Source organism: Periplaneta americana, chromosome 7, assembly GCF_040183065.1.
Source record: "Periplaneta americana isolate PAMFEO1 chromosome 7, P.americana_PAMFEO1_priV1, whole genome shotgun sequence".
In the NCBI taxonomy this organism is placed as follows: domain Eukaryota; kingdom Metazoa; phylum Arthropoda; class Insecta; order Blattodea; family Blattidae; genus Periplaneta; species Periplaneta americana.
Window position 1 is genome coordinate 10216372 of NC_091123.1, and position 27022 is coordinate 10243393.

Sequence of the window (27022 nt, forward strand, 5' to 3'; positions counted from 1 at the left end):
TGGAAGAGCGAAAAATGGAAAAAAGATAATTGTAGGATTTTACTGTGTTAGTTTGAGAAGAATAGTTCAGATGGTTTGATGATTTGTTGCCTTATGATTTCCCTGACATAGCGCTGCTTTGATTTTCTGTCCCAAGGATTGCATTGTCTAGAGTGGAGAACAGTGGTTTAATTTTTTTAATGATTAGTTGAAAGTATCCATTATTGTAGTGTATATGTATTAGTTTTTGTTATTGCAGGCGTATTACAGTAATTAGAATATGAAATTGACTTACCTCCTGCATCTGTGTGAATTGTTTTAATATTTCGATGTTGGATGTGATATGACTGAAGAACAAATCATATTTTAGAGTTATTCAGAACTTGGGATATCTTTGAAATTGCTCTGGAACTTCGTTAAATATGTGGTTTGCATAAAAAAAAAAAATCGTTCATGAAAGATTGGTCATAGATTTCATGTTTCTTGTTTTCATTTGTTTCATTACAGTTGTTTCGGCAACCATTTATGTCAAACAGTAACAACAAATACTTTACTATAATAATACCAGACAACTAGCAGTTCTGCACGTGAACAACGCTGGTGCTGCTACCTAGGTGACCGGTGTGGTGAAACCTGCGAAACAAGCTATAATCAACTGCAATGTATATTGTTGCTGGGCTAGTTAATAGTTTTATTAATTAGTGCTGTGTCAAAATGTCAGTGTGTGTATGTGCTGTTTATCATTTCTACAATAATTACAGCATTACAAATTGCTCCAAATCGTACTTTCGATTTCCGAGAGATCATAAACCATGAGTGGACAAAATTCTTTATTAGGCCTAATGCCTTTGTCTCTGTGTTGATAGAACAATAAAAATTAGCTTTTTTATTTAAGCCTAATAAATGAATAGAAGTTAAAATATATTGAAAATTTTAAGGTTTTATCAAATTAAGTTTTATTGTTGTCCACATGCCTTTACTAATTATTACAAGCATCAGATTACTATCAGATTGCTGTCAGCAGTGCGTATATAAAGCTTTAGTGTTCATTTTTTATGTCAGAATTAATTTTGTCTCACTAAAGCAGAGAAAAAATATGTAACAATTAATTACGGAAAGTAATACGAAGTGTGCAGTGTTTCTCATAATACGCAGCTCTGATATAAAATAATAATGTTACATTAAATGCTATTCAACTTTTCTTAAGTGTGTCATATATTATTACACATTAGTACCTCAGATTTTAAATAGTCCGATTCCCGCATGTTAATATTTATATTTGTGGACGTAATTCCACACCGCTCCGCTAGATGTCAGGTCCGCGATATTTCGCACTCACGTCAATGCTGCTAGTATACAGCTGTCCGGTATTATTATAGTAAGGTATTTGGTAACAGTTTAGAGCTATTTAGTGTTGATTTTCTGATATTTTAAATTTTTTTCTAACAAATTTATTCCTGGAAATAATAGAGAATTTGCTAATAATTCGTGAGTATTTAGAGTAAATACAGGGTTATTGTCTGCATACTGCACAGAGCATGGGAGAGAAGCTAGTAATGATTAAAGATTAAGATGGCAGCCATATTTGAAGTTTATATTAATAGCTTTTATGTAAATAAACTCAGTTCACTTGTGTATTAAATAGTATTTTTATTTTTATATTAACCTTTTTTGTAAGAAAGTGTAAATGATTGTGAGTGTCGTGATGAGTTTTGAACTTCTGCATGCACTTGATTACTTTGGTGGCAATTGTATTGAGGCCAACAGTGAAGTTAGCCATTAATCTGTTAGTAATATCCATACTGAGGCTTAAGAGTCTACCTCCGTTGTGAGGCATTTTGTTAAAAAAAAATACAAATTACATATACGCTTATTAGAATTACTTGTCAGCAGTTGCTGCTTGAAGCTGGAATTGCAAATTCATTTGATGTTGGTTATTCCATTTAACACGAATTTTGCACTTTTAAGTGATTCTGTATCACATTGATTGATTTTTATTAAACAACTTTGAGGCTAATCTTAGGCTTTTGCTTTACTTTCATTTAGATATTAGGAAATATTTAAGAAATAAACAGAACACGAATATTAAAAAAAATGAATTCGTGAACATAATTCAGGTTTATTCCGACTCATTTGAGACTCTGGACCTTAAGCTTCAGAGTTTCCTGCAGAGTTTCATGTCATTCCATATCATACGAAAAAATTAATACTAGGTTTGTTCTTAAATGTCAGGAATCAGCTTCCATTCTAGTTTCATTTTTGACTTTCACCATCCTAGAAATTGTTCAAATTGGTGGTCTTCATTGTGGGTGCATAACATACAACACTTCCACAGAGATTTGATACATTTGAAAGATACTGTCTCCAATTTGTTTTCTGTTTACATGCGACTGATATAGAATGTCTTGCGTACATTTATGATCTTTTATTAAATTATCAGCAGATTAAAATCGTTTGTTACATTCAAAAGACTATACTACTTAATATGTAATAAATTTTCTTGTAACTAATAGGTTTGTTCCAGCAAGCAGTTCAGAACACATTCCGAACTAATACCGAACATTTTTCGACACATGGGTCAGAACTAGTTCAGGATTTTACGTTGTTGGAACGTTTCTTGAACTCTTCTTTCACTGCCTTTGGAGTTTCTTCTCATATTAAAATTATATTCATCTTCCGAACTTAATTCTTTGTAAAATATATCGCTATCACCTCCAAAATTACTCATGATGGACTATTTTTTTATTTTAACCTGCCTAGTCTCGAAGCATTTTAACCAGAGCCTCCTTCAGATGGCTCTGTTTTTATCTGTAACTTCAGATTAAGCCATCTGCGCATGCATCAACGTTTCAGAATTCCCAGTTGCTGCTCTTAATTGAGAGCCAATTTCACTCGTTCTGAACAAGTTCTAAAGGACGTTGGAACAGGGAACTGGGAGTTCAGTATCAGTTCGAAATCAGTTCTAGTCTTGTTGGAACGCACATTGAGCTATTGCGCATGAGCGGATAATTCAGAACCGATTCTGAACCGTGCTGGAACAAACCTAATATCTTTTGCTTCCATCTGAAGTTCTGTTAGATAGAACCCAAACTTTAAAGCAATGTTATACACATTGTGGCACATGGTAAAGATGTGAGATTTGTGTCACTGTTGCAGGCATAACACGGGACCTTCAAAGTTTGACAGCCAGCAACAAGGGCGACAGTGAGAGCGATCTGCAGGACCAGACACCCGACACTGACGACTCGGGTGCACACTCCTACCCTGAGGCCCCAACTGGCACTTTCTTCCCACCTGGTGCCACCAGCTCCTTCAAACGTGCGCCCATCATGGGGAATAGGGGCCTGGAGCAGAGGGGCAAGAAGTCCCGCACTTATCCCCCCAAGGACACGGCATCTGCACAGAAGGTATGGCAAATCAGGATAATTCTCCCTCAGTCTTAAGCCTCACACTGAAACTACTGGTTGCTGCTTTGCTGCTTCTTTTGGCGATTTTCGACAGCTCCTTCTCTCCTATTTCTGTCTGTCATGTTTGTCATCATTCCACGACATTAATAAACAGTTGATAGTGCTCTTGGGCCAACATCCTTCACATTTTCCCAATAATCGCCATCGTTGGTTTAGTAAGTACCATACTATAGTAGGGGCAGAAAGAATAGGCAGGTTTCTGGTAGTGGAGAACAACACCCCACATCTCACCACTACTTTGCCTACGGTTTATGGCCAATGTATCTAAAGGTACAGTCACACGTCGCTACTTCTGCTGCGCAACTTTTGTACTGCAGCTGCAAGAGTTGCGTGTCGTATTCACGTGTACGCCAAAAGTAGCACGCTGCACGCTACTTTTCGTGCTGCGCAACTCGAGCAATGCAAAAGTTGCAGTTGGAGGTTGCGAGTCTGTTCACACACAAAGCGCTACTTTTACAGCCGCAGTCTTGCTGCAGGTTTCCATCTCCGTGTTGACTTTTCAATATATATTTTGTGGTTATGTTCACATTATTATGAAATTCATGCAATAGCTTACTTAACTGTTATTTGCTTTTATGTCCTAACTAGTTTTCAGAAATTGGCATTATTTTCACTATAAAGCTTTTAAAAACTGCTATATACGTAAATGATAACCAACAGCATTTTCACTTAATCAATGTTGGCAACCCTCCTGTTTGAAATTATGCTACGGAAAATTAAAAAAATGAATTATATCGTCAGCAAATATACAATATACTCTGTGTTGTACATTTAGTAACTGTTACAAATAATTTATTTTCATCACATCTAACATTAAAATATATCCAAGCAATAAAAGTATCATGAGCACATTTGGGTGGCAACACTGGTCGCAACCGCAGCAAAAGTTTCAACAAAACTGATATCAAAAATGCTGCGGCTGCAACCCTGAGAACTCTGTTCACACGTCGCTACTTCTAAGCAGCGCGCAGCATGAAAAAGTAGTGAGCAACAGGTTTGGCAGCCGCTACTTTTTGGGTTGCACCATTGTTCACATGTCGCAGTATGAAAGTTTCACAGTTTTTGGTACTGCAGTGCTGCAAAGTAGCGACGTATGACTGTGCCTTAATTCTTTCTATCACAAAGTCCAAATGTTAATTATTGACAAGTGCCTCCTGTACATGGGTACATGGATGAATAATAGGATCCAAAACTGCTGTCAGGACCATCTAGTATGGACAGGAAGAAGTAAGACTGGTGTCTGGTGTGAGCATTAGAACTATGTCATGCCAAAATCCTGTTAGTTCTCCAGTTCTCCACTTACCTATTAGATGAGAAAACAAGATAAGATGAAAGCAAGAAATATGCAAAAAAAAAAAAAAAATCGAAGCACTAAATATGTAAGCGATACATATGTGTATATGCAGTGTAAGTTAAACAGTGATGTGTAGAGTCCTTAGATGTATTGTTAAAATAGTGTTGTTAAATGTATTGTAAAATAGTAGATAGTAAGAGACAGTTTCAATTACCTAATCATTTTCTTTCTTCTCTGTCCATTTTAATGAGTTGTATTAGAAGATAGTGTAAAATGTAGGTAGGTCTGCTCTGTTTTTCCTCAGTTTTCCTCAGATTCTCTCACTTTTTATCTTCCTAATGCCTCCATTACGGATTTTCACTGAAAGATGGAGGAATAAAAATCTAAATGATTTATTTTAAATTACGTGTTTTCAGAAATGGGGGAGGATGTGTTATGCACATAGTTACAGTTTTCGCCACTTAGTGCGCTACTAGATGCATGGAGTAATTAGTTACCCTGCGCAACAGGGTGGCAGAAAGATCAATTTCTACATTAGCGTCTCTAGTGTTTGAAATGAGAAAGTCAATAAGTTAGTATTGATCCAAGTCCTGTGTGTGGCTCTTTTTCTCTCTGTACGAAGGACATAGGAAGGGACGAAGTTATTCGAATAGTTGTGGTAAATTTAGAAGGTGACAGTTCTGAAGTGGACAGCGGTAATGGTTACGAGTTTAGAAATGGTTTTTGAAGAGGTGGACACCAAACTTGTTTATAATCTTAATTAATAAACTGATTGTTTGTTTTACAATTTACGTATGATACTGATGATAATGATGTTGGTAAGAATACTAGTGAATGTAGTTATTATTTTTTGTATAAAAGTCGTCTTCTTACGAAAAAGCATCTGAAGAACATGAGTCTGATTGAGGAACATGACAATACCTGGGTAAAAATTCCAGGAAATAGATATAGTAAACTATTCATTGGTAGACCATTTAAGAAAAGAGCTGAAATCTTACGTCAGTGTTGCAGACTTTAGCTGAGAATTCCTAGTCAGTAACATTTGATTAATATTTTGCTAAAGGAATGTTGATACATTGTGTTGCAGGTGGTGCAGGTGGCAGCACTGGAAGTGCAGAATGTGAAGCGGGCTATCAATCGCTATGGCACTCTGCCCAAGGGTGCGCGCATTGGGGCATATCTTGAGTCATTACGAGCAAGTGGACTTACATCGGGGCAAGAAGTGGAAGGAGCAGCGGTGGATGGTGGTGAGGCAGACTGCATGGAAGAGCCTGTGGGGGTGTCTGACCTTGCCCCTCACCGGTCTGTGTCCCCCCGCACCAACATCCGCACACAGCCCCAGATGATCCGCAGCAATTCGTCGGGTGGGGCTGTTGGAGGGTTTCATCACCATCCCCCACCTCCATCGTCACCAACTGCCGGGAAGTTGCACCGCCCCCGCACGGGAGTAGTGAGAAACCACGGCTCAGAGACATGCGGCAGTCTACGCACGTTTAGGGCTGCCCCCAACACCTCGTCCTTCAGAGGGGGGAGTCCCTCACGAGTCCTGCAGCCTAGCCTTGCAGACTTGGAGTTTCCACCTCCTCCCGCAGATCTTCCGCCACCCCCTGAGGAGTTTGATAGTTTGAACGATGGCCCACCACTCACCCCTGAACCTCCACCTCCACTGACGACTGCTTCGCCTAGTCCAGAGCGCCGTCGGCTACGGACTGGGCCACCAGGGAGCAAGGCCTCGCCTCGTAGTCTGAGAAAGCTGGGACACAGCTCCAGCCTCGATCAGCCTTCGCCCCGCTGGTTGGCTGACACAGAGCACCAGAGCGACCCTGACAAGGACAGCCCTGGATCCACTCGCACGTCGGATGTGCGCAACACAGAGCCTTCAGTCGAGGAGGCGAGCTCACGCTTTGGGGTGAGCCTGCGGCACCGCGAGCCATCCACCGACTCGTGCAGCAGTGCCAAGTCTGGCGCCGATCATGACGACTCGGCACCACTGCAGGGTGGCCGGCGCGGCTCCAAGGGCAGGCCAAGGGACAGGCCCCCAAGCCCGCCACGTTCCAGCCGCAGCCTGACTTCGCCTAGCCCCGTGTCCCCCGGTAGCGACCTGTACTCCCCCAGCGAGCCACCCCCACCCCCCACAGAGCCCAGTTCTTCTCCACAGGGTGCAGCAGATAGTGAACATGTTGGATCTCCTAATGGTCTGTCTGACGAGCCTGCAGAGAAGAAGCTGGCTGCGAGCAACAAGGTGCTGAAGGGCGTGATTCCAGGCATGAAGGAAATGCTGGAGCTGAAACTGGTGGCAGAGATCAAGGAGCGGGCGGATCTCAAGTTTGGGCGCACAGGTGCCAAAGAGTCGCCCTTGGGTGAGGCAGCCACTGTGCCAGGGTCGGGGTCTTCCATGGATCCAGCCCTCCAGCTCGTGTCTGAACTTTCTGAGGGCTTCCAGCTCCCAGACTCGACCAAGAAGGATTTGAAAGAAGTGACGCCCGACACTCCACCAAACAAGAGTTCTCCAGACCTCAATAAGGGGCCGACCTCCCCAGTGGATTTTAAGGCCAATCTGAGGCGAGTGAGTCGAGGATCTGAAGGAGGTAAACCTGAGAGTACAGGGCAGGTGAAACAGGATGGCGTGCCCCTGGGGGGCTTGAAGGCGCAGTTGAAGAAGTTCGAACACACAGCAAAACGAGTCGAGGGCGAAGACCACTCGGGATCTATCATAAATTTCAAGTCGAGACTCAGAAGAGTAGAGAACAGTGGAGAGAAGACAGTGGGGAAGAAGACGGAAGAGGAGGACGCGATGCGGGGCGAGGAGGAACGGCGGAGGAGCAGCGTGAGTGTGGATGGAGACCATCAGCAGGAGGACGACGCGGCCAAGAAGCGCGACAGCACTGTGAGCGCCCACAGCCTGGATGGGAGTGGAGCGCAACTCAAGGTGGACGATGACGACAAGCGACGCAGCACCGGCAGCATCAGCAGCCTCAAGAAGCTATGGGAGAGCAAGGAGACGTCGGGGGAGGCCACTCCAGGTGCGGTTTCTGCTGGCCAGGTGAGCCCCAAGCTGGGCCTGAAAGCCGCCAAGCCAGAGGTGCCAGGCAGGGCGAGGGACCTCGGAGATGACGAGGACAAGCCCAAGGCCGAGGAGCAGGCCTCCCCTCCAGACGACGTGAAGCCGGTAACAAAACCGCAGGCGGGATCGAGAGTGTGGCCGCCTGTTCAAGCCGACGAAAAGCCCGTAGTGCCCACCAAGCCACCAGTCAAAGCCACCAAACCCATCCTGTCAGCGTCCAAGCTGCCGGCTGGATCAGCGATATATGCCACCCCGACCATGCCGAAGCCACCGGTTGTGGCCCGCGAGGCTAAGGTCGCTGCAGAAGAGGAGGGGCCTGCCACCGTGATGGGGCGTCCAGGTGGGGGGGAGCGTGAGAGCGTGCTGGAGATATCACAAGCTCTGGAGACCAGCCTAAGCTCACTACGATCGGCTACCACCGTGTCCACTGGCAGCTGGCTGCAGCTGTCGGACAAGGTCGGTTTGTTTCACTCATCATGTATGGGGTATGCGGACAGCATCGTGCCCCCGCATGCCCGCTTCCACTTCCGGGAGCTGCTCACCCGACTTGAGAGCCAGGCCCGGCAGCTGCGGTCAGCTGGCGCGCGTAACTCTGCAGACAATACGAAGCTCTGTGCTGAGGTGCAGAACACGGTTAGAGACGTGATCAATGCTGTGCAGAGGTAGAGTGCTGACCCTGCACAGCCAGGTCCTGCTAGTCCTGGAGCTACGCATACATCGAACAGTTCTACTTTCAAATTGTAATGCCAACATAAAATGAGCTTCTGCAATATTCAGATGTCGAGATAAACCATGCCATTTTAAAATTGTTATAATTTTACCTTTTCATCCATCCAGATTGTTGTCATTATTATTGTTGTTGTTATTATTATTATTATTATTATTATTATTATTATTATTATTATTAATTTTCCACAAATAATTATTTAACGATTAAAATGCGATTTGCAGTACAAGTTTCGACATAGATAAGAACATAAAGCATAAGATAAATACATTTAAATTAACATACAGGATAGTAGATTCAATGTTATAAATGTAAATAGGAAAGTTGTACTAGCTGTTTATGTCGTAACAGATGTAAATGTATGATGGAGGAATAACAAGAGAGACAAGCAAAATGTAGGCCGTAGAAATGACATTCCATAGAAAAATTGAAGGCTGTACAAGAAAGGAGTACCTCAATAATGAAGATATACGAGAATATAATATATTATGTGTACTGTATTAACAAAATGGAGGCAAACAGGGAATCTCAGAGACAATACATAGTATGCCAAATATTAAAAGAGTAACAACTAACAATAATAATAATAATAATAATAATAATAATAATAATAAAATATACAAACTTAGATGTTACATTACGGTAACGATTTATGATGTCTGATAAGGTGCAACACAGTTTTTCACAGACAAATCTGTATCACAGATTCTGCATGAAGACACCAAGTCTTTCTGTTATTACAATCATCCAAAATTTTTTAATAAAGAGATACAGTTAGAGTAATTTTTGGTTAGTTTGCATGATAAAATCATTGCCCAGTCACTCGAAATCATTTATAATTTATTTAAAAATCTTATCAGAAAATTGAAAGAAAATGTCTTTACTGCAAAGAAATTATTTCTTCCTTAGAAGGAAGAGAAAGTGTTAGAGAGAACAAATTATTATTTCCAGAATTTTGACGACCTGCAAATTACTAAAGAAATGCTTGAAATGATCCATTTATGACTAAAAAATTCTTTAAAAAAAGTCCCCAAATACTAAGAAATAACCTAAAATAAGATTCATCCTTGTTTTGTGAACATTGGCATATTAGAAAAGATATTTGCTATATTAGATACAGTATCTGAAATAACAACTCTAAATACCTAAATCAAAATGCACTGAAGTAAATTTGTGTGTCTCAGTCAGTAACCTCTTCAAAATTTTTTTCTTATTGCATGTATAGTAACCTTTCTTTGAGCAGAAAATCTGTTTTTGTTTATTCTGAAAATGCATTGTATCCAATTTCATAGTCTTAGATTTTGTTGATAACACTTCCTTCTTTCAGTTCTAATCTCCTCTCACTTCTCTTCTAGTCCATAAATCTACATGTTATTGCTTTTCTAAAAGAGTTTTAATTTTTTATAAGCAAAACTGTTTTCAGTCTTTTCTTGACAATTTAAAATTGGCTGTCATACAGCTGACTAGATGGAAATAGCATGTTGTTTATTACTATGGCAGAAGATTTAAAAAATAAGTAGAACTTTGTTATAACGACATCCAAGGGACTTTAAAAATTATGTTGTTATAAACGAGTGTCGTAGTAACTGAGGTTCACATTATCAATCTAGTGAGGTGGAAAATGAAAAATAACAAACTTAATTAGACTTATTTTAGATTTATGTATTCACTTTTAAGCCTACCATGAACATAATAAAATACACGTAGGTGTACAATTATAAATACAATATTCTGTATTAAAACAGTTTTTTTCAGTACTCACCAGACTGCAAATCTAGTCTTTCAGGTGAAGCTCCCTGTAAAGCAGATTTGAATAATTTCAAGGGAAAAATTTTTCCGGGGCCGGGTATCGATCCCGGGACCTCTGGTTACCAGACTACTTTACTTAGGAGTGAAGTAATCAGTCATTTTACTCTGTTGTCTCCTACTTGCCCAATACACACTTTATAAATTACGTTCTATGTTCATAATTTCAGTTGCAATTTCACTGCTCCCTTCCTAGCTTCATAGAACATGTTCATAATTCTAATGACTTGTAAAGCGTCACTCACTTCTTTTAGTGCCCATACTGCGTTAAAATGCGTGAAAACGTCCTGTCGAAACTGACCTGAATTCAGGCAGATTACAATGGGGTGGGGAATCCGCCTGCATTCCAGAGATCTGTGACAGAAGGGGACAGTAAAGAATTTGTCAGGGCCAGATTACAACAAAATATTTCTTAAAATACTTTGGTTCTTAGAAAATCTTATTCCAAACTGATGTTGAAAGTGACGTTATATGCGAGGTAGACGCATATACGTTTGTCGTATTAAGCAAGATAGAAAAGCATATGTCTTATGGGGAATTAGTTTGGACCAAAGAATATTTGACATTATAGGCGAGGTGTCGCACAAAACGAGGTCGCTATAACCAAGTTCTACTGTAAATTAAATCTTAAGATGTTTGTCAGTATTCTTGAGATTTGTGCGAATTTTTCAGTTTTAGAAACATCTTGTTCAGTCCCATGTGATATCTGTTGTAGATTATTTCAGGAGCTTATTTTATTTGACAAGAAAAATGTGTTATTTACAGATTTAATATCTTTCTTCCACATTCCACTTTTAAAACAAAACGCCACTTTGATGTTTCTCTGACGAGATTAAAAAATATAGTTATTTAAAAATAAATGAGGAACATCAAAAAGGCTCTGTTGTAAGATTAGCGTTCTCATTCCATCACTCCAGGACTAGCAGAGTGTTGCTGTGCATTGTTGAGTGGTCCTTGCAAGTGAACTGAGTGTCCCCGATGGCTTGCATCAGCTGCTGTTATACAAGGTGTACAGAACAAGGAAGATAAAATATACATATATATATATATATAGTAGCATAATGTGTACAGAAGAGAAACTGTTCGAACTTGTTGAAATCTTAGCACAGCTGTGATGCAAGTGTGTGAACATCAGGGTAGTGGCTACATCGCTGTGTATTACTTTCCCCTTGTTGGTAAATAATTGCTCTTAAATTATTGTATATGGTATGCAATTTTCCCCAAGACTGTTATGATTTTTTTTTCCTATAAACTTTGAGTGGCAACCACTTAACACTGCCTTAAAGGATGATTCCATCAAGAAGATGAGAAGAGGAAGAAGAAGAAGAAGAAGCAACAGGACAATAATTTAGAGATGTTGCAGGGAAAAAACACAGGCAGGACGCCCGAAATCAGCCCCAGACTTACAAGCCTAGTGCCGATCTTAAAGGAACTAAGCAGGTATCGGATATGCTGAGTTGTTTAGTATAATTTCATTCCCCAGTTTTACCTGTGATACTTGAGTATGTTGATTTAACTGCTGGCTAAGGACCTCGGTGTTGTGCTGCTTGCATTTTCATGAGCTGTATTAGGGACCATGGATTGTGTGTGAACACGGGTGACGCAGGAATTGTACTTGACGCAGAATACTCAACAGGAAGCGAAGTACATTACTGCCTGAGACTACAACAACAACATTGTCTATGCTAGTCTTTGTATTGTATCATAATCCGTAGGATATTATGAGTGTGGAACACGACATATTTAGACAAGAGATATTTTATAAATCCAAAGATTTGAACAACTAACCAATCTATGTCTGAGCATCTTTTTAAACTTGTTTACTTCGCCTATTTTAGCTACAGCTCCTCTTCTGTTACAAATTCATCCTATCAAACAACGAACTTGTAAAAAAAAGTCATACATTTGGAGTACTTAGACTATGGTTGCGGTATTGTCGTGCGAAACCAACATCCAAATCACTTAACATTGGGAGAAGACATGCCGTGGAAGCAAACTTGTTTGCTCAGTCTCACTTGTTTGGTGTCGAAAGTGGAGTGTTTGATATGCTATGTTTGAAATTTTTTTCCTTATTGAAAAATGTTCTAAATTAGAGCTCAGTCTCAATTATCTAGCCTAAAGCAGGAGCAGTGATAAGCTGAATAATGAATTTGTGTTTTCAGAAAAAGATTAATGTGAAAGAAAATAATTTGTTTCAAATGCAGCAAAGAAGCAAAGGGGTACAAGTGACATTTCTGAAGAACATGAGTTAAGTGCATCCAGGACAAGCTAAAGTATTTAAAATTTTAGTGGCGAAGAGATATATCTTTTAACCACATGACACACTAAAATTTAAATAAAACAATTTCACGGAATTTACGAAAGCTTAAGTATTTTCAGCCACATTTTCTAAAAAATAACTTAAGTGCACTTATACATCTTTGCTTCTGACCCCTTTCAAATAACAGTTGCATCTCACTGTCTCACACTGCAGTTTCTTATGTGATTTTCGCAGCGATTAATTTTCTATTATTTTATTTATTGGGTTATTTTACGATGCTGTATCAACATCTAGGTTATTTAGCATCTGAATGATATGAAGGTGATAATGCCGGTGAAATGAGTCCGGGGTCCAGCACCGAAAGTTACCCAGCATTTGCTCCTATTGGGTTGAGGGAAAACCCCGGAAAAAACCTCAATCAGGTAACTTGCCCCGACTGGGATTCGAACCCGGGCCACCTGGTTTCGCAGTCAGACACGCTGACCATTACTCCACAGGTGTAGACATTAATTTTCTAGACATAGTAGTTATTACCCCTTCACTTTTTAGCAGTACGATAGCAGCAGCAGCAGACAGGGTAGGCAAAATACTGACATCCCAGTGTCTTAAATACAAATATAAAATACTTAAAAAAATTCACCAAAATACGTTACATTTCTATTTCTAATACTTAATAAGATATATCACGAAATATGAACATTAGTTTCGGAGTTCAAATATTTCGGTTATAATTTATCAACACTGTATTTAACTACGTATCATAAATCATAAAATATTTCTTGCTGGTATCAGGAATTTTACAACATCATTATTTAATGGCCATCAAGCAGTGCTGTGCATTCTGAATCAGATACATATTAATATATATATATATATATATATATATATTTTTTTTTTTGGTACATTTGTGCAGTATTCTAGAACAGGTAAAATGAAATGTTTTAAGATCATACGAGACCATATTGCGTTTTGTAGATTTAACATTGGAAATAGCATTTGAAGGCTATATGGAAAGAATGAGTTAAGTCAGTTTAGTAAAATTTTCACAAGAGAAATTTAGAACTTCATAGTTAGTCATCTTTGAGTGTATAATACGTTACTCATGTGATATATATAAGGCAGATTCTTGAAAAATTTAAGATTATTTAATCTTAACTGCTTGCAGTCTAAGCTGCCTGATATATTACTTTTCAAATGCCAATCTATGAAATTTTACGAAATTTACTTACGTTGTTCTTACCATGTGATCTTCATTTAATAGCATGTGATTATTTTACAAAAAGTCAGTTATTTTAGACTGCTTGCTCCTAAGGAATAAACCTTGCCCTCAATTTGTGATAACTGTACCATAATTTAAGTTACATTGTGATGTGTTACGAATCATTTCACTGTTTCTAAAGCATTAACAGTGTCATTAAAGGACACAAAGGTTGTTGGAGGCAAGCATGGGCAGCTTCAATTTCCACGAATTTCAAAGAGGACTGTATCTTAACAATGAATACGTGCTGTATTTTCGCGTTCATACATTTTCACAGCAAAGCTAATTTAGAGCAGAAAATTGATTTAGAACATATAAATGATGTTTCCTATGCCTCAGGGTTTAAAATACGATATATAAGTGTAAAAAAACGAATAACAAAAAACGTACTGTATATCTAAAATAAATTAACATGAAAAGCGTAGGAATTTGGCAGGACTTCGGGAAGGGGGGGGGGGGAAGAATTAAGTGTGAAACATGTAAAAAAAAAAGTTCTATTTTACAGTGGGTTCAATAGGTGATCTAACTGCACATAGGTTGTGCCCATTTCCAGCTTTATGGTGCCACCTTTGGGCAGGACTTTTGGAGTACAGTAAAACCCCGATAAGATGCTGTCCAAGGGACCTGGTGTAAAACGTGTATTAACCGGGACCGCATATTAGGTAGGTATACTAATTTTGACATATATACAGTATCTATTAGCATTTTTCTTTATTGAAATACACGATTCATGAAAGGTAATACAGTATTACTCCATAATGTAATTACTGTACCGTACGTCAAGGACATTTACAATATGTACTGTACTTAATTCTCTCGAAAAAAAAAAAAGTCATTTATAGTTGTTTGCCGTGTGCGTGTTCTCCAAGTCCTCATGTTTACCACACTTCAGTTTCTGCGATTACATCCTCCCGACATCGCAGCTGTAGTGATTGAGTCACGATATATTTTAATCGTGCTTAATGTCGATGATGGGATTCCTAATGCATCAGAGAGTTGTTTCTGGGTAAGAGTACTGTTCTCATCGTACTTTCGTAATATTTCCAATTTTTCCGACACAGAAAGTGCTTTTCGTTTAACACTCATTGTAATCACATTCACAGACACTTCAATACACTAAAGGACAACAAACTGCCCAGCAAAAATTTCCAGAATTTTATTACGGCCGAGTGAGGAATGCTGTTTGAGAGAGAGGGTTAGCAAGAGGGTGAGGTATTGTAACTGTATGTAGGCTTTAACCACGCAGGTAAGGAGTCGAGTAAGAGAGCGCAACAAGAGGGTGGGGTATACTAAGGTATGAAGTATGAAGGTTTAAATGCGCAGGTAAAGGGTAGAATACCAATACTTTTAAAGTTAATGACACCAGTGAGTTCAATGACCAAGATGTTTCATTGCTGTTACAGTACATTGCTAAAAATTACATCGAAAACATTCCACAAAAATAGCGTATTATGCGGGACGTGAGTGCAACAAACCAAGTATTTTATAAAGGCGTTATATATGAAATGTGCAGGGACCGGACAAAAAAAAGCGTATTACACGGGATAGCGTAATAAGCAGGCGCGTCTTATCAAGGTTTTACTGTAGTAGTGTATAGTATAAAGGGCATCCTTAACAAGTATGAAAAATGAAGTGTGGAGTTCCGTGCATGCAGGCGTGTGGGATAATCATAAATCCAGTCAGTATACAACCAAATTGCAGGATAAACAAACTAATAAACTCAATAGTAAATTAATCTGACTGCTTCAATTACATGTGAAGAACTTGGGTTACATATTTCATTTTATGCTCGACCATGCCGAAATGTAGTAATTATACACCTGGTAGCAGTCCTTTAATGCATGTCATTAAAGTTCAGGTTTTCGAATATTCTCGGATATGCAATCGAAAGACAACTATCGAAAGGTCACGGAGGCTGGAAATCCAATACTGTCGCAGAAGGTTATGTTATGTTACTATAATAATTAGCGTTAATTGTAAATAATATTCAAATAAATTGAATTTGTCATCCCGTTTTTCAATGTCGAATTCAGTTTCAAGGTTATATCAAGACTAATGTTTATCTTACTCTCTAGATTATATCAAGATCGTCGACATTCGTTTCCCGGAAAAAATCAATTCTTTCGCGTCTGCGCACATCTCACAATTCATGAGGTAAGCTATTGCACTCACATAACAATAACATGAATACTTATGAATAATTTCAAGTTAGAAATGTAGTCGAGCATAAAAAGTCGTATGAAACTTGCCTATAATGGTAATTAAGACGCTCGTATGAAAATTATGAAACTCTCTTGCGCTCATTTCATAAACATCCTCGCATCTTAATTACTATCATTATAGGCTCATTGCATAATGTACTATTTTGAAAGAGCATGTGTTAATAGTACCATGACTGAAGTCTTTGTTGTGCCATGCCACATGGGGTTAGCATATTTTTGTTGCAAACTAAGTATTGGTGTTTGTTGGAAACAGGTTATTAAACAATGGTATAACACAGGATAAAAGAAAAACAAAAAGGGTATGTTGCGAAATTAGTGAACAGAAGAGAAAAGATATGCGATTTTAGGCTTTCATAGTGACTGTGATCAGAAATAGACTTTGGGATGTTCCACTATTTCCTTGGATTTAATATTTCCAATGTTTCGGAACTACGTACAGGTTCCAACACCAGGACAGATAGGTAAGACCAGTGGTATCGGGCTTGTTACATCTGGTTGATTCAAACAATCAGCAATAATTATGATTCCTTGCTATTCATTTGACTCCAGAGACCTGTTTCATAAAACTATCAGTCTACTTATAAGTAGTGTAGACTGATAATTTAGACTACTAAAGCTAGAAACTTGGTTCATAAAAATAGCAGTGTAAAATAGTAGTTAGCATTGTAGGACTCATATTTAGGAGTATTATTTAGCAACAATGCTGTTTCATAAAACATGAATATTGCTAATTTGTACTCATAATTATCAGTTAGTGGAGACTGATAAAAGTGAGTAGAAGAATATATTTATGAGAAATACAGTATATTTCTTTTGGAAATAATTTTGTAGAAATGCATCCTTCATCTAGTAATGAACAAAATATTTTTGTGAGACATCCAAGAATGTTGAGACCTAGAATAGATTATGATTTTATAGCAGAGATGTAATGAAATGTTTCGCTAACCTCTAACAAATTCAATTGACTGTTCATTGCCATTGAACAATTTTTAAAGTGTAATACTTGCAGGAATAAAGCTCTAACACCAAAACAGCAATCTGTTGAAGTTTTAAAAGCAATTGTGTGCAGAATAATTAAAAGTGTGAACAGTGTAAATGACATACTCTTTAAGGAACTTGTACGATGGCCATAAGATGTAGATGAAGTTGTTTGTAAGTTTATTGAACTTGGTGGACTGCCATTAATTCTTTATTCTCAGAATCTTTCCTTAAAAATTTTGTTGTTTCAGGACTTTTTGTTCTTTCTTTGATTTTGACATATTGAGTTACTATAGTGTAATAATAATTATAAATTCAGTGCATAGACGAGGCTATGAAATGCAACAGAGAGAATAATTATGTCTACGTAACATACTCTTTGAATGAGGCTACACTACTATACCTGTTTTTTTTAAAGATGGAACATGGCAGTTAAGCGGCCTTGCTTGGAACTACAGTGCTATGTTGCCAATATGGACTACCACACTGTCAGCTGATGGGAGCTAACAATTGACGTTAGATGGCTGACGTTAAAACATTCATTGACAAATGAGCGAAGGTAAAAAAAAAACAATATAAAAATCGACAGAGAATCAAAGACAAAATGTATCAATGCTAACATTGTGTGCACAATAAATGTTGCCAAGAGAGCTATTAAGCACTCGCCATGTGAGAACTGTCACTTGGCAACTCATCTGTTATCACAGCAATAGGCCTACCATGCTATGTGACATTCAGTTGTTTTTCTGATCGCAACACTATTGTCATGTTCCATCTTTAACAAAAACTGGTAAAAGTAATGTAGGAATTTTAGGAGTGTAAAGCTTTGTTTATGAAACAGTTTTCGACACTGCTAACTACTGATTTTTACACTCCAAATAAGTAACTGCTAAAAGTAGTACTTTTATGAAACAGGCCCCAGCAATTACTTTTATTATATAAACAAATGCCAAGAATCAAAATTCCTCAGTCTCTTAGAGTAGCCAGACAATGAGCCCAACAGAATCCTGGTCTTACTGGTCTTACCTATCTGTCCTGATGAAGGAACCTGTACCTATATAGGTCCGAAACATTGAAGACGTCGGACTTGAGGCTTTCCCGGTGTTGGATATGGAATAATTTATTCTTCTCGGGTGAGCTGGATAGTTGTTTCCAAGCTTTCGATGACTAGCTCTACCATCTCAACATCTTCAAGGATATCAGGGAAATATTTCTACTAGTTCAGTGTAATATTTTAAATTTTTTTCTTGACTTTATTTGCTGTCTTTGATTATTTTAGGTTTTCATTATCTTTAATATTATGATCTGAAAACCCAGCGACAATTAAAAAAAGAGAAAAAAAATTGGGGTAGGCTGTATCAGAAACACAGCTGCAAGTTTTATGCTTAAATACATCTCTCAGGATGGGATGTTGAATGTAAGGTATAAGAATGAAGAAATGCACTCACGTTTAATAGTCATGTATAATTTTATTTATAACAAGTCGTCATCTTGTATGCATTTAGAGTAAACATGTCAGTTGCTATAGTAACCATTGTGATCTGTCATTTGCTACCCATTGCTGATGCCCCACTCCCGTTTGCACTGCATATGCCTTGACATTGTGAATTTTCTCACTTTATTCAGTTTATTACACTCTCGAATTTTCTCTATTTTTATATGTTGACTGCAGATTGTTGCTCAATTGAGATAGTAGCCTGGTTTGTTACGAATCATTTGACACTACTGCAAATGTTCTATCACTCGAGTTGCACTGCCTTGGCTGCTGCACTACCTCAACTTCTCCCCTCCAACGTATCACTGGATGACATTACTCGCTCCAACTCAATGTCACATTGGATACATTGATCCTTCGTCTATTAATCGCTATTTATTTTATTGGAAGATGTTCTGTTGTTTAGAAATTATAGGCGCGACAAAACTCGCCTGAAAATGTCAGTCAACTTTCTGGGATGGCACCCTAGTACTGGACCGAATTTACACGTCAAAAGTCAGTCTGTTTAGAGTTAGGGACTGATGTGGGTGAAGAAGGCTGCTGCTATCGTGTACACTCTGAAAACTTTCTGATTCCCATGGTATTAGTTTTTCTGTAAGTTTTTTAAACTCTGCAAGATTGCCTATTATGTATCGAAAATAAGTCGGTCTGTCATGCTAGTTAATTGAGACTCTTTCAATGCACCCTTGTGAAAAAGTTATATCAGAAGAATCCTTGTTAGCCATTGAAATATATTACAGAAAAAACAAAAGAGTGATTAGATTTCAAGAATCTTTGTGATGATGAACATCATGCACATGGTGATGAGATGTTGGTTTCAATTCGATGATGTCATGGCCAGTCTCTCTATTCCAAGTCTATGTGAAAGTACTGAATGACGTTAAGTTGCCTACATTGTATCCCTCCATTGCTGTGGTGGATTTTGTTGAGTTCCACCATGGTGTCATAGTTCTCTTCTGTTGCCTTCCGCTCCATGTCTAATACTGTATGTTCACAGATGATTTTTAAACTCTCTGTGTGCGTGTGTGAGTGCGTGAGTGGATGTTAGAAAAAAATGTTGTAAAATAATTTTTGGTGATTGTCATTTATTTGCTAGCTCATTTCGTTTTTAGAGTCGGAGGCCGATACGAGTGCAGAAGGCTGCTGCTGTTGTGTACACTCCAAATACTTTCTGATTCCTGTTGCATTACTTTGCTATAGATTCTTGAAACATGGCAGCATTACCTACTTCCAAATCTTTGTATACTACATATTGAATTTCGCTGACCAGCTTGTCTAAAATTACAAGTTAAATAAAGTCTTTTTTTTTCCCCCACTTCGAAATGTTTCGATTAATGTTGAAAGTACATCATAAAGCCAGCGAAATTGAGTACCAATCCACTAAGAGCAACTGATGTGTGTGGACCTATGTGATAGTTATTCCAGTGCACTCTTATCAGCCCCTAGACCATAGTCACAGTTCTATTCAGTATTCAGCAATATTCGTTATGGCTGGACATTGTGAGTGAATAAAAACTTCGACCTTGTTTCCTTATGAGATTATGAGACTGATTTCTGACAACATACACATGATGAACATATTTTTCCATACAGAAGACAGGAACCTAAGAAATAATAGACAATTAAAGTGGGGCAGCCATATTTGTTTGTGCCAGAAACACCCTTTCTTTAAGTTTTGTGTGTCTATGTTGTTATTTCTCAGTGACTCCTTTAAAATGGTATGTAATATAAAGATCTTTTACCATACAAAATATTAAGATCATGTGTTGATTTTCACTGTGATGTTCTTGTTCCGGTGTTTTGGACCGAGTTAGACAATATTAACTTTAAATTGCCCTTCAGTGGTATGTTGTTCCTACTGAATATCACTAAATCGATCCAATAAGTCAGCTGAGATAACACAGAATGAATTGAAGTGGTAGGAAGGCGTGGCAGAATTGTCCTGTTCACCATAGATATTGTTGTTTAGATTTATTGAATTAGGACGACAGAAATTCCTTATTTTGTGCATAATACTCTTTAAACCTTCTATAGACGGAGTTGGGTGGTGAGGGGGAAGAAGGAGGAACATATATTATTATCACCGGTACCTCATATTGTGTCTCCTTTGACTTCAATCACTCTGAAAAAAGTAACCTTGCAGGTATATGTAATGTCGTAAACCTACACAACAGTTAGCAAAATAAAGAAGTTAAGTGCAGTAAAAAATGTTTTATTTTCTAATAGATGGCTTTCTCTATTATATGACACATTGTTGAAGTTTGTTATTTATCTTGATTATTTGTTTAATTAATTCTAATGTAAAACTACCTTCAGAAACTTTTTATTTTAGCAGGTTCTTAACTTTTTTCAAACATAATTATAAGTTTTGAGATAAAAAGTAAATAATAACTAGGAAAAAAATTAACTAAATCTATAAAGACAAATATTTTATTTACCCGTAGAGACTATATAATTTACTACTTTAAATAGTGTGTTAGTTGGGAGGCCGAAGGGAAAAAGACCTTTGGGGAGGCTGAGACGTAGATTGGAGGATAATATTAAAATGGATTTGAGGGAGGTGGAATATGATAGAGACTGAATTAATCTTGCACTGGATAGAGACCGATGGCAGGCTGATGTGAGGGCAACAATGAACCTGCGGGTTCCTTAAAAGCATTTGTAAGTAAGTAACAATACTTTATGGTGTACACTCAATTTAAATTGTACTAGTTCCTTTTTTTTATGTCTTAATCTCTTTTGTTTGAAACCTGCTTATATAATGTTTCATTTTAAATTTTATTGTGAGCTATTCTGTGTTGCAAGGCAAACCCAAAATATTGGGTCAGACCAATAAATTAAAATTAATATAAAAAGGAATTCTTAATAATTTTACTGGACAGTGAACTACTAGATTTTATGATGAAAGAGATGGAACGGAGAAAAATTCTCTCCGGCGCCGGGATTTGAACCCGGGTTTTCAGCTCTACGTGCTGATGCTTTATCCACTAAGCCACGCCGGAAATATCATATGTACTTCGGTACATCAAAATATATACTAGATTTTATGTTTATTATGTTTATAGTTTGTGATAATATGTAATATAAAGAAGATAGTTTATTCTACACAAGCTTTCTGAAGCAGGGGCTACTATATAGACAAAGCATTCTCAATATGCAAGGATAATGACAATAATGAGCAATTCTATATAATTTGATAATATGGACTTTGAAATTAATAAACTGGTAATTGCAATTGGAACAAAAGAGAGCAATGTAAAAGATAAAATGTGTAAAAAAAATACTGGAAAAATTTAACTATTAGGTACAATAGAGTAATAGCAATTACATAGTAGTAGGTCATGAGTTTGATGCCTGATACAAAGAATTTTTCTTTTGACAACTATTTCCCATTTCTGAAGTATTGGAGTGCAAGAAATACACCTCGAATTATTTATTGCTTGCTGTCCAGGATATGGTGCAAAAACCTTTTTTAAGTACCTATTCCATTTGTATAGTACTTTAAGAAGCCACTTGCTTTTAAAATATAGGAAAGAAAGCTGGATGCTCGAGAAACCAGAGCTCATTTTCCTCAGCATTTAAAAATAATTTTCATAGAGCTAGATAGAGATTGACTGTGATATTACAGGGACATCATTTTATTTGCTAAGAATGCTTCAGTATTGAAGTGCTAATAGTTCAGTTTTGGCTATCTTTGGTCTTATTTTCACCTTCAGTACAAGTAGTTTTATGTAAACTACGTGTAACTCTCGGTAGAGCATTTTTAGTTATATGCAAAGCATCACCATGGTAACTTTGTTTACATTCCCATTATAAGAAGTGATTTTGGTAAAGATACTTGTTGTCTTTATCTCTGACACTGTTTTGCCATGTGGTGTTTATGCACTGACTTTTACCCAAACTATTTAATTAATTATGAATCAGTCTTTTTAGGAAACATGTATACGAAGTTAAGCAGTTTTTATGTGATACACATCTTTGGCTGAAGAAGTTATGTCTTGTGGAATAACAGTATTTTCTAAATAATTTCTCCCTCCTTGATATGTGTTTCAGTGTGTTATGTTCCCTTTTCATGTTCTTTCCGTTTCTAAATTCTTTGCTGCCTTGGGCGAGATATCAGAGTGGGATTAATTTTTTTTTCAGTTCAATTCGAAAACAATAGGCATTTGAAGTACTATGTAGCAAATGTAAAACAAGATAGCAATTTGTCTAATTTTTTTTTTTAATTATTTTTTTTATTCATTGCAGTGGCACTTGACCGGAGTCATTTGTCTAAATTATTGTTTTCTTGATCTTTTCCCTTACCCTATTTTCCCAAATTTCTTTTCTACAGACCAACAATTGATAACCACAAAATATCCCCCAACCTGAAAAATTACTTGGGTCAGATTAAAGTAATTATATACTTATATGAGATAGCTCAAGGTTCCAAGTATTACTGATCGTCCTTAACAGAATTTTCAAAATAGTTCTAGAGTTCACAGAGCTTCATGCCATGTGAAATGAGTTTTATGTTCAAAATTATAGGCAACAATAGAAATATCTAAACTCATTTTTTTCCTGTCACGTTTGGCTTGAAACAAAAGAGGTTAGCATAATATGTTATGTATTTTGTCTCTTTGTATGTTGTTGCCATTATCAACTGAAAGTAAAATTTGGAAATATGTTGTTATTGTTGTTGTTGTTGTTATCTAATGCCGGGCTTTGGCAACGAAGCCATTAGCGTTCTTGCTCTCCAATATTTCTCTGTGGTGGATCCATCAGGTAGAACTAATATTAAGATGTAGCAAAGGCGGTACAAACATAAGTGAATAACAGAGAAAAATAGATTGGCTTTATAATGAATATAAAACTTTCTGTATGATTTAATATTGATAGTGCACACTAGCGTTCATTAGAAATTCCAGTAAATTTAATAATTTCCTGTAATCTTGGTGAATAAACTTAAAGTATACCAAGTATTGTGAACTCATAGTTCAATCTTTTAGTCGGCATCCGCTGATGTTTATTTTCTACCCAAATTCTTAGTTAAGTTACATCATTATTAAAATTTAAAAATATTTTATTATAATATATTTTGATTGAATCTTACCCATTCATTTCACTTATGCAATGGTAATTTATTAAATAAAATGTAGCATTTCATTTCTTAATTTTAATTTACAAAACTTACCACCAGAGTGGCCTGCCTAAGATGACAAAGAATTATTTTTTCTTCACTCTTTCCAACACAGCTTCATATCTTATTCTGTCTTTCCATTTCACGCATTCCATTTTTTTCCACATCCACATTTCAAATGCTTCTAGTCGTTTCTCTTCACTTCATTGTAATGTCCATGTTTCTGCTCCCATACAATGCCACACTCCGCACAAAGCACTTCACTAGTCTCTTCCTTAGTTATTTTTCCAAAGGTTCGCAGAAAATTCTTCTTTTCCTATTAAAAGCTTCCTTTGTCAATGTTATCCTCCTTTTGACTTCCTGCCAGCAGCTCATGTTACTACGTCTTATAGCACACCTGAAGTATTTTAAGCTGCCCACTTGTTCTACTGCTTCATTTCGAGTTTGAACATTTACCTTCTTTATTTTTCTTCCGATAACAGTATTAGGGATGTCATCTGTGATATGCTGCAAATATAAAAAAATTCGCTCCAACTTTATTCAGTTCTTTCTTTCTCTGTTGCACATCACTGATGAGCAATCATTGTTTTGCCTTTGACTTACTTTTCTGTTGAATATATTTTGGTTTGTGCAGGTCTGTTTTGAAACATCCTTTGTGTACCATGTGTAATACTCCATTAATAGCTACAAATATATCGTATATAAAGGAAATTATTGTGTTTCATTCACATGTGCAGCCATAACTGCTGTTTGTTTTTAATTTGTGAGATAGGGACTGAGACATGTGGATGTATGAAGGAAGTGGGTACTTTTATCACATTGTATTAAGGTGTAGGATACAAGAGACAGAAAGGAAAGGAAAAGCTTGTAATACGAAGAAATATTTATGCAGTGCATAACATCGTTCATTCTGATTTTCACTGGTTGGTTGATCTTTGTATTTAAGACTATATATTTATTTTAATTTCCGTGCATATGTGAATTGTTAAGATTTTTTTGTATCTTTACACCTCTGCTGGATTTCATGAATGGGTATTAGAATGAATTGTGTATGCAGGTATCTGTATATAGACTTTGTTTTTCTATCAATCTTTTTCTACATGCAGAATTTATTGTAGGCGCAATGAGAGGTTTTGTTCCTAGTCCCCGTGGCAATGAAGTTGCATAGTTATATCATGGCTCAATATTCGACGAGGGATTTTAAATTCCTGAGATGTATAAGACATTTCTGGCTATTCATAGATGGAACACAGTTCGATGCAAATTACATCAGGGGGAAAATATATTTAAAAAAGTTTTGAAATGTTTTCATAACTTTGATGAATTTTTAATTACATCTTTGAGTTATGGACTAAATATTGCCAGTATATTCATGTTTCACTGTGCAATTTATCACTGATTTGTCTTTCTTTTGTATATGATGCATGCATTTTGTACAGGTAAGAATGTGTTCCTTCTTAAATGTGTACTTTTCTGTATGGATGTTTGTACAATGAATTTAAACAAATATAGTACCATGTAGGTTGGATGCCGCTGAGTGATTTGTTTTTCATTTTCTCCATATTGCAATGTACGTGGTAATATCAGCAATAGTTTTGACTGTAGTTCATGTGAACATCGATGACATGATTACGAATCTTAAAAGTAATTAGTAATTTTTCCAGCAATGATGATGCGTTTACCATTGCTGCTGTTGCTGTAAACATTCCTGAAATGTCGAGAGAAAAAAAGTAAAAAACAATGACTTTTTATGGTAAGACGCATATGAGATATTTTTTTTTTATCCAATGCCACCAGGTTGTCTTTTCGACTTATGAGATATAAAATAGTGATTACTAATGAAACAGTTGAACAAGTATCCAGTTTAATTATTTAGTCTTCAGTGTTTCTTATTTAATATTTTAGTTATGAATTACAAGGACCACGATCCAGTTCCTTGCCAGTCCTCCAGTCCTTACCTATTTACTTACAAATGGCATTTAAGGAACCCGGAGGTTAATTGCCACCCTCACATAAGCCCGCAATCGGTCTCTATCCTGTGCAAGATTAATCCAGTCTCTATCATCATATCCCACCTCCCTCAAATCCATTTTAATATTATTCTCCCATCTACGTCTTGGCCTCTCCAAAGGTCTCTTTCACTCTGGCCTACCAACTAACACTCTATATGCATTTCTGGATTCGCCCTTACGTGCTACATGCCCTGCCCATCTCAAACGTCTGGATTTAATGTTCCTAATTATGTCAGGTGAAGAATACAATGTGTGTAGTTCTGTGTTGTGTAACTTTCTCCATTCTCCTGTAACTTCATCCTTCTTAGCCTCAAATATTTTCCTAAGAACCCTATTCTCAAACACCCTTAATCTCTGTTCCTCTCTCAAAGTGAGAGTCCAAGTTTCACAACCATACAGAACAACCAGTAATATAACTGTTTTATACATTCTAACTTTAAGCTTTTTGACAGCAGACTAGATGACAAAAGCTTCTCAACTGAATAATAACAGGCATTTCCCATATTTATTCTGCATTTAATTTCCTCCCGAGTGTCATTTATATTTGTTGCTGTTGCTCCAAGATATTTGAATTTTTCTATCTCTTCGAAGGATAAATCTCCAATTTTTATGTTTCCATTTCGTACAATATTCTGGTCACGAGATATAATCATATACTTTGTCTTTTCTGGATTTACTTCCAAACCTATCGCTTTACTTGCTTCAAGTAAAATTTCCGTGTTTTCCCTAATCGTTTGTGGATTGTGTCTTACCACTGGATTAAAAAAAATTACCATATCATTCTCGCTTTAAGTTTCTCATCTACCCTTAATTTTCCTTAAAAAATTTGATTTCTTTTATTTTTATGTCATTTGAAAGCTTGAATTTTCTAGTTTTAAAAATATATCAGTTTTGTCTCTATGATGTTTGGTTAATTAATTAGTTGATTTTTTATTGGCCGGAAGTGCAGTTCTGCAAGTGTCATTCCGTCACATTCTGTCAATTTTATACATATTTCGTGTAATAACAATTCGAATTTGGCGGTAGAGTTTGACTGTATTATTTTTCATATAGTCAGGAAGCTGTGTGTTTGGTTTTACAATTTTTCGTACCCTCAGGATGTAGATTATTTTTCTCCATGTTCAGTTTTAGAGCACAAAGTGCACTTAGAATTGCGATATTTTCATCATTCTTGAACCAAAATAAAGCTGATTAACATAGCTAAGTGCCAAACTACAAACACTGTCCTATTGCTTAAGAAAGTTAATTTAAAACTCTAATATCTTAAATATTTATTTTTATGTTTGAAATTTTCAAAAAAATGAAATTACATTTTTCCTTAATTGGATAAGATAGGGAAAA

At 37.0% G+C, this 27022-nt stretch overlaps 1 protein-coding gene across 9 annotated transcripts in view; it reads left to right on the forward strand.

The window, feature by feature from the left end:
• The window catches only part of Abl (tyrosine-protein kinase Abl), a 301976-nt gene extending 276770 nt beyond the window's left edge, over window positions 1-25206 (forward strand). For all 9 annotated transcript variants that reach the window (XM_069830286.1, XM_069830289.1, XM_069830288.1 and 6 more), the window contains 2 exons: window positions 3136-3386; window positions 5828-25206. In XM_069830286.1, the coding sequence (XP_069686387.1) occupies window positions 3136-3386; window positions 5828-8470 (2894 nt within the window). In that variant the 3' untranslated portion in view covers window positions 8471-25206. The remainder of the gene's footprint in view (window positions 1-3135; window positions 3387-5827) is intronic.
• Window positions 25207-27022: the final 1816 nt, after the last annotated feature.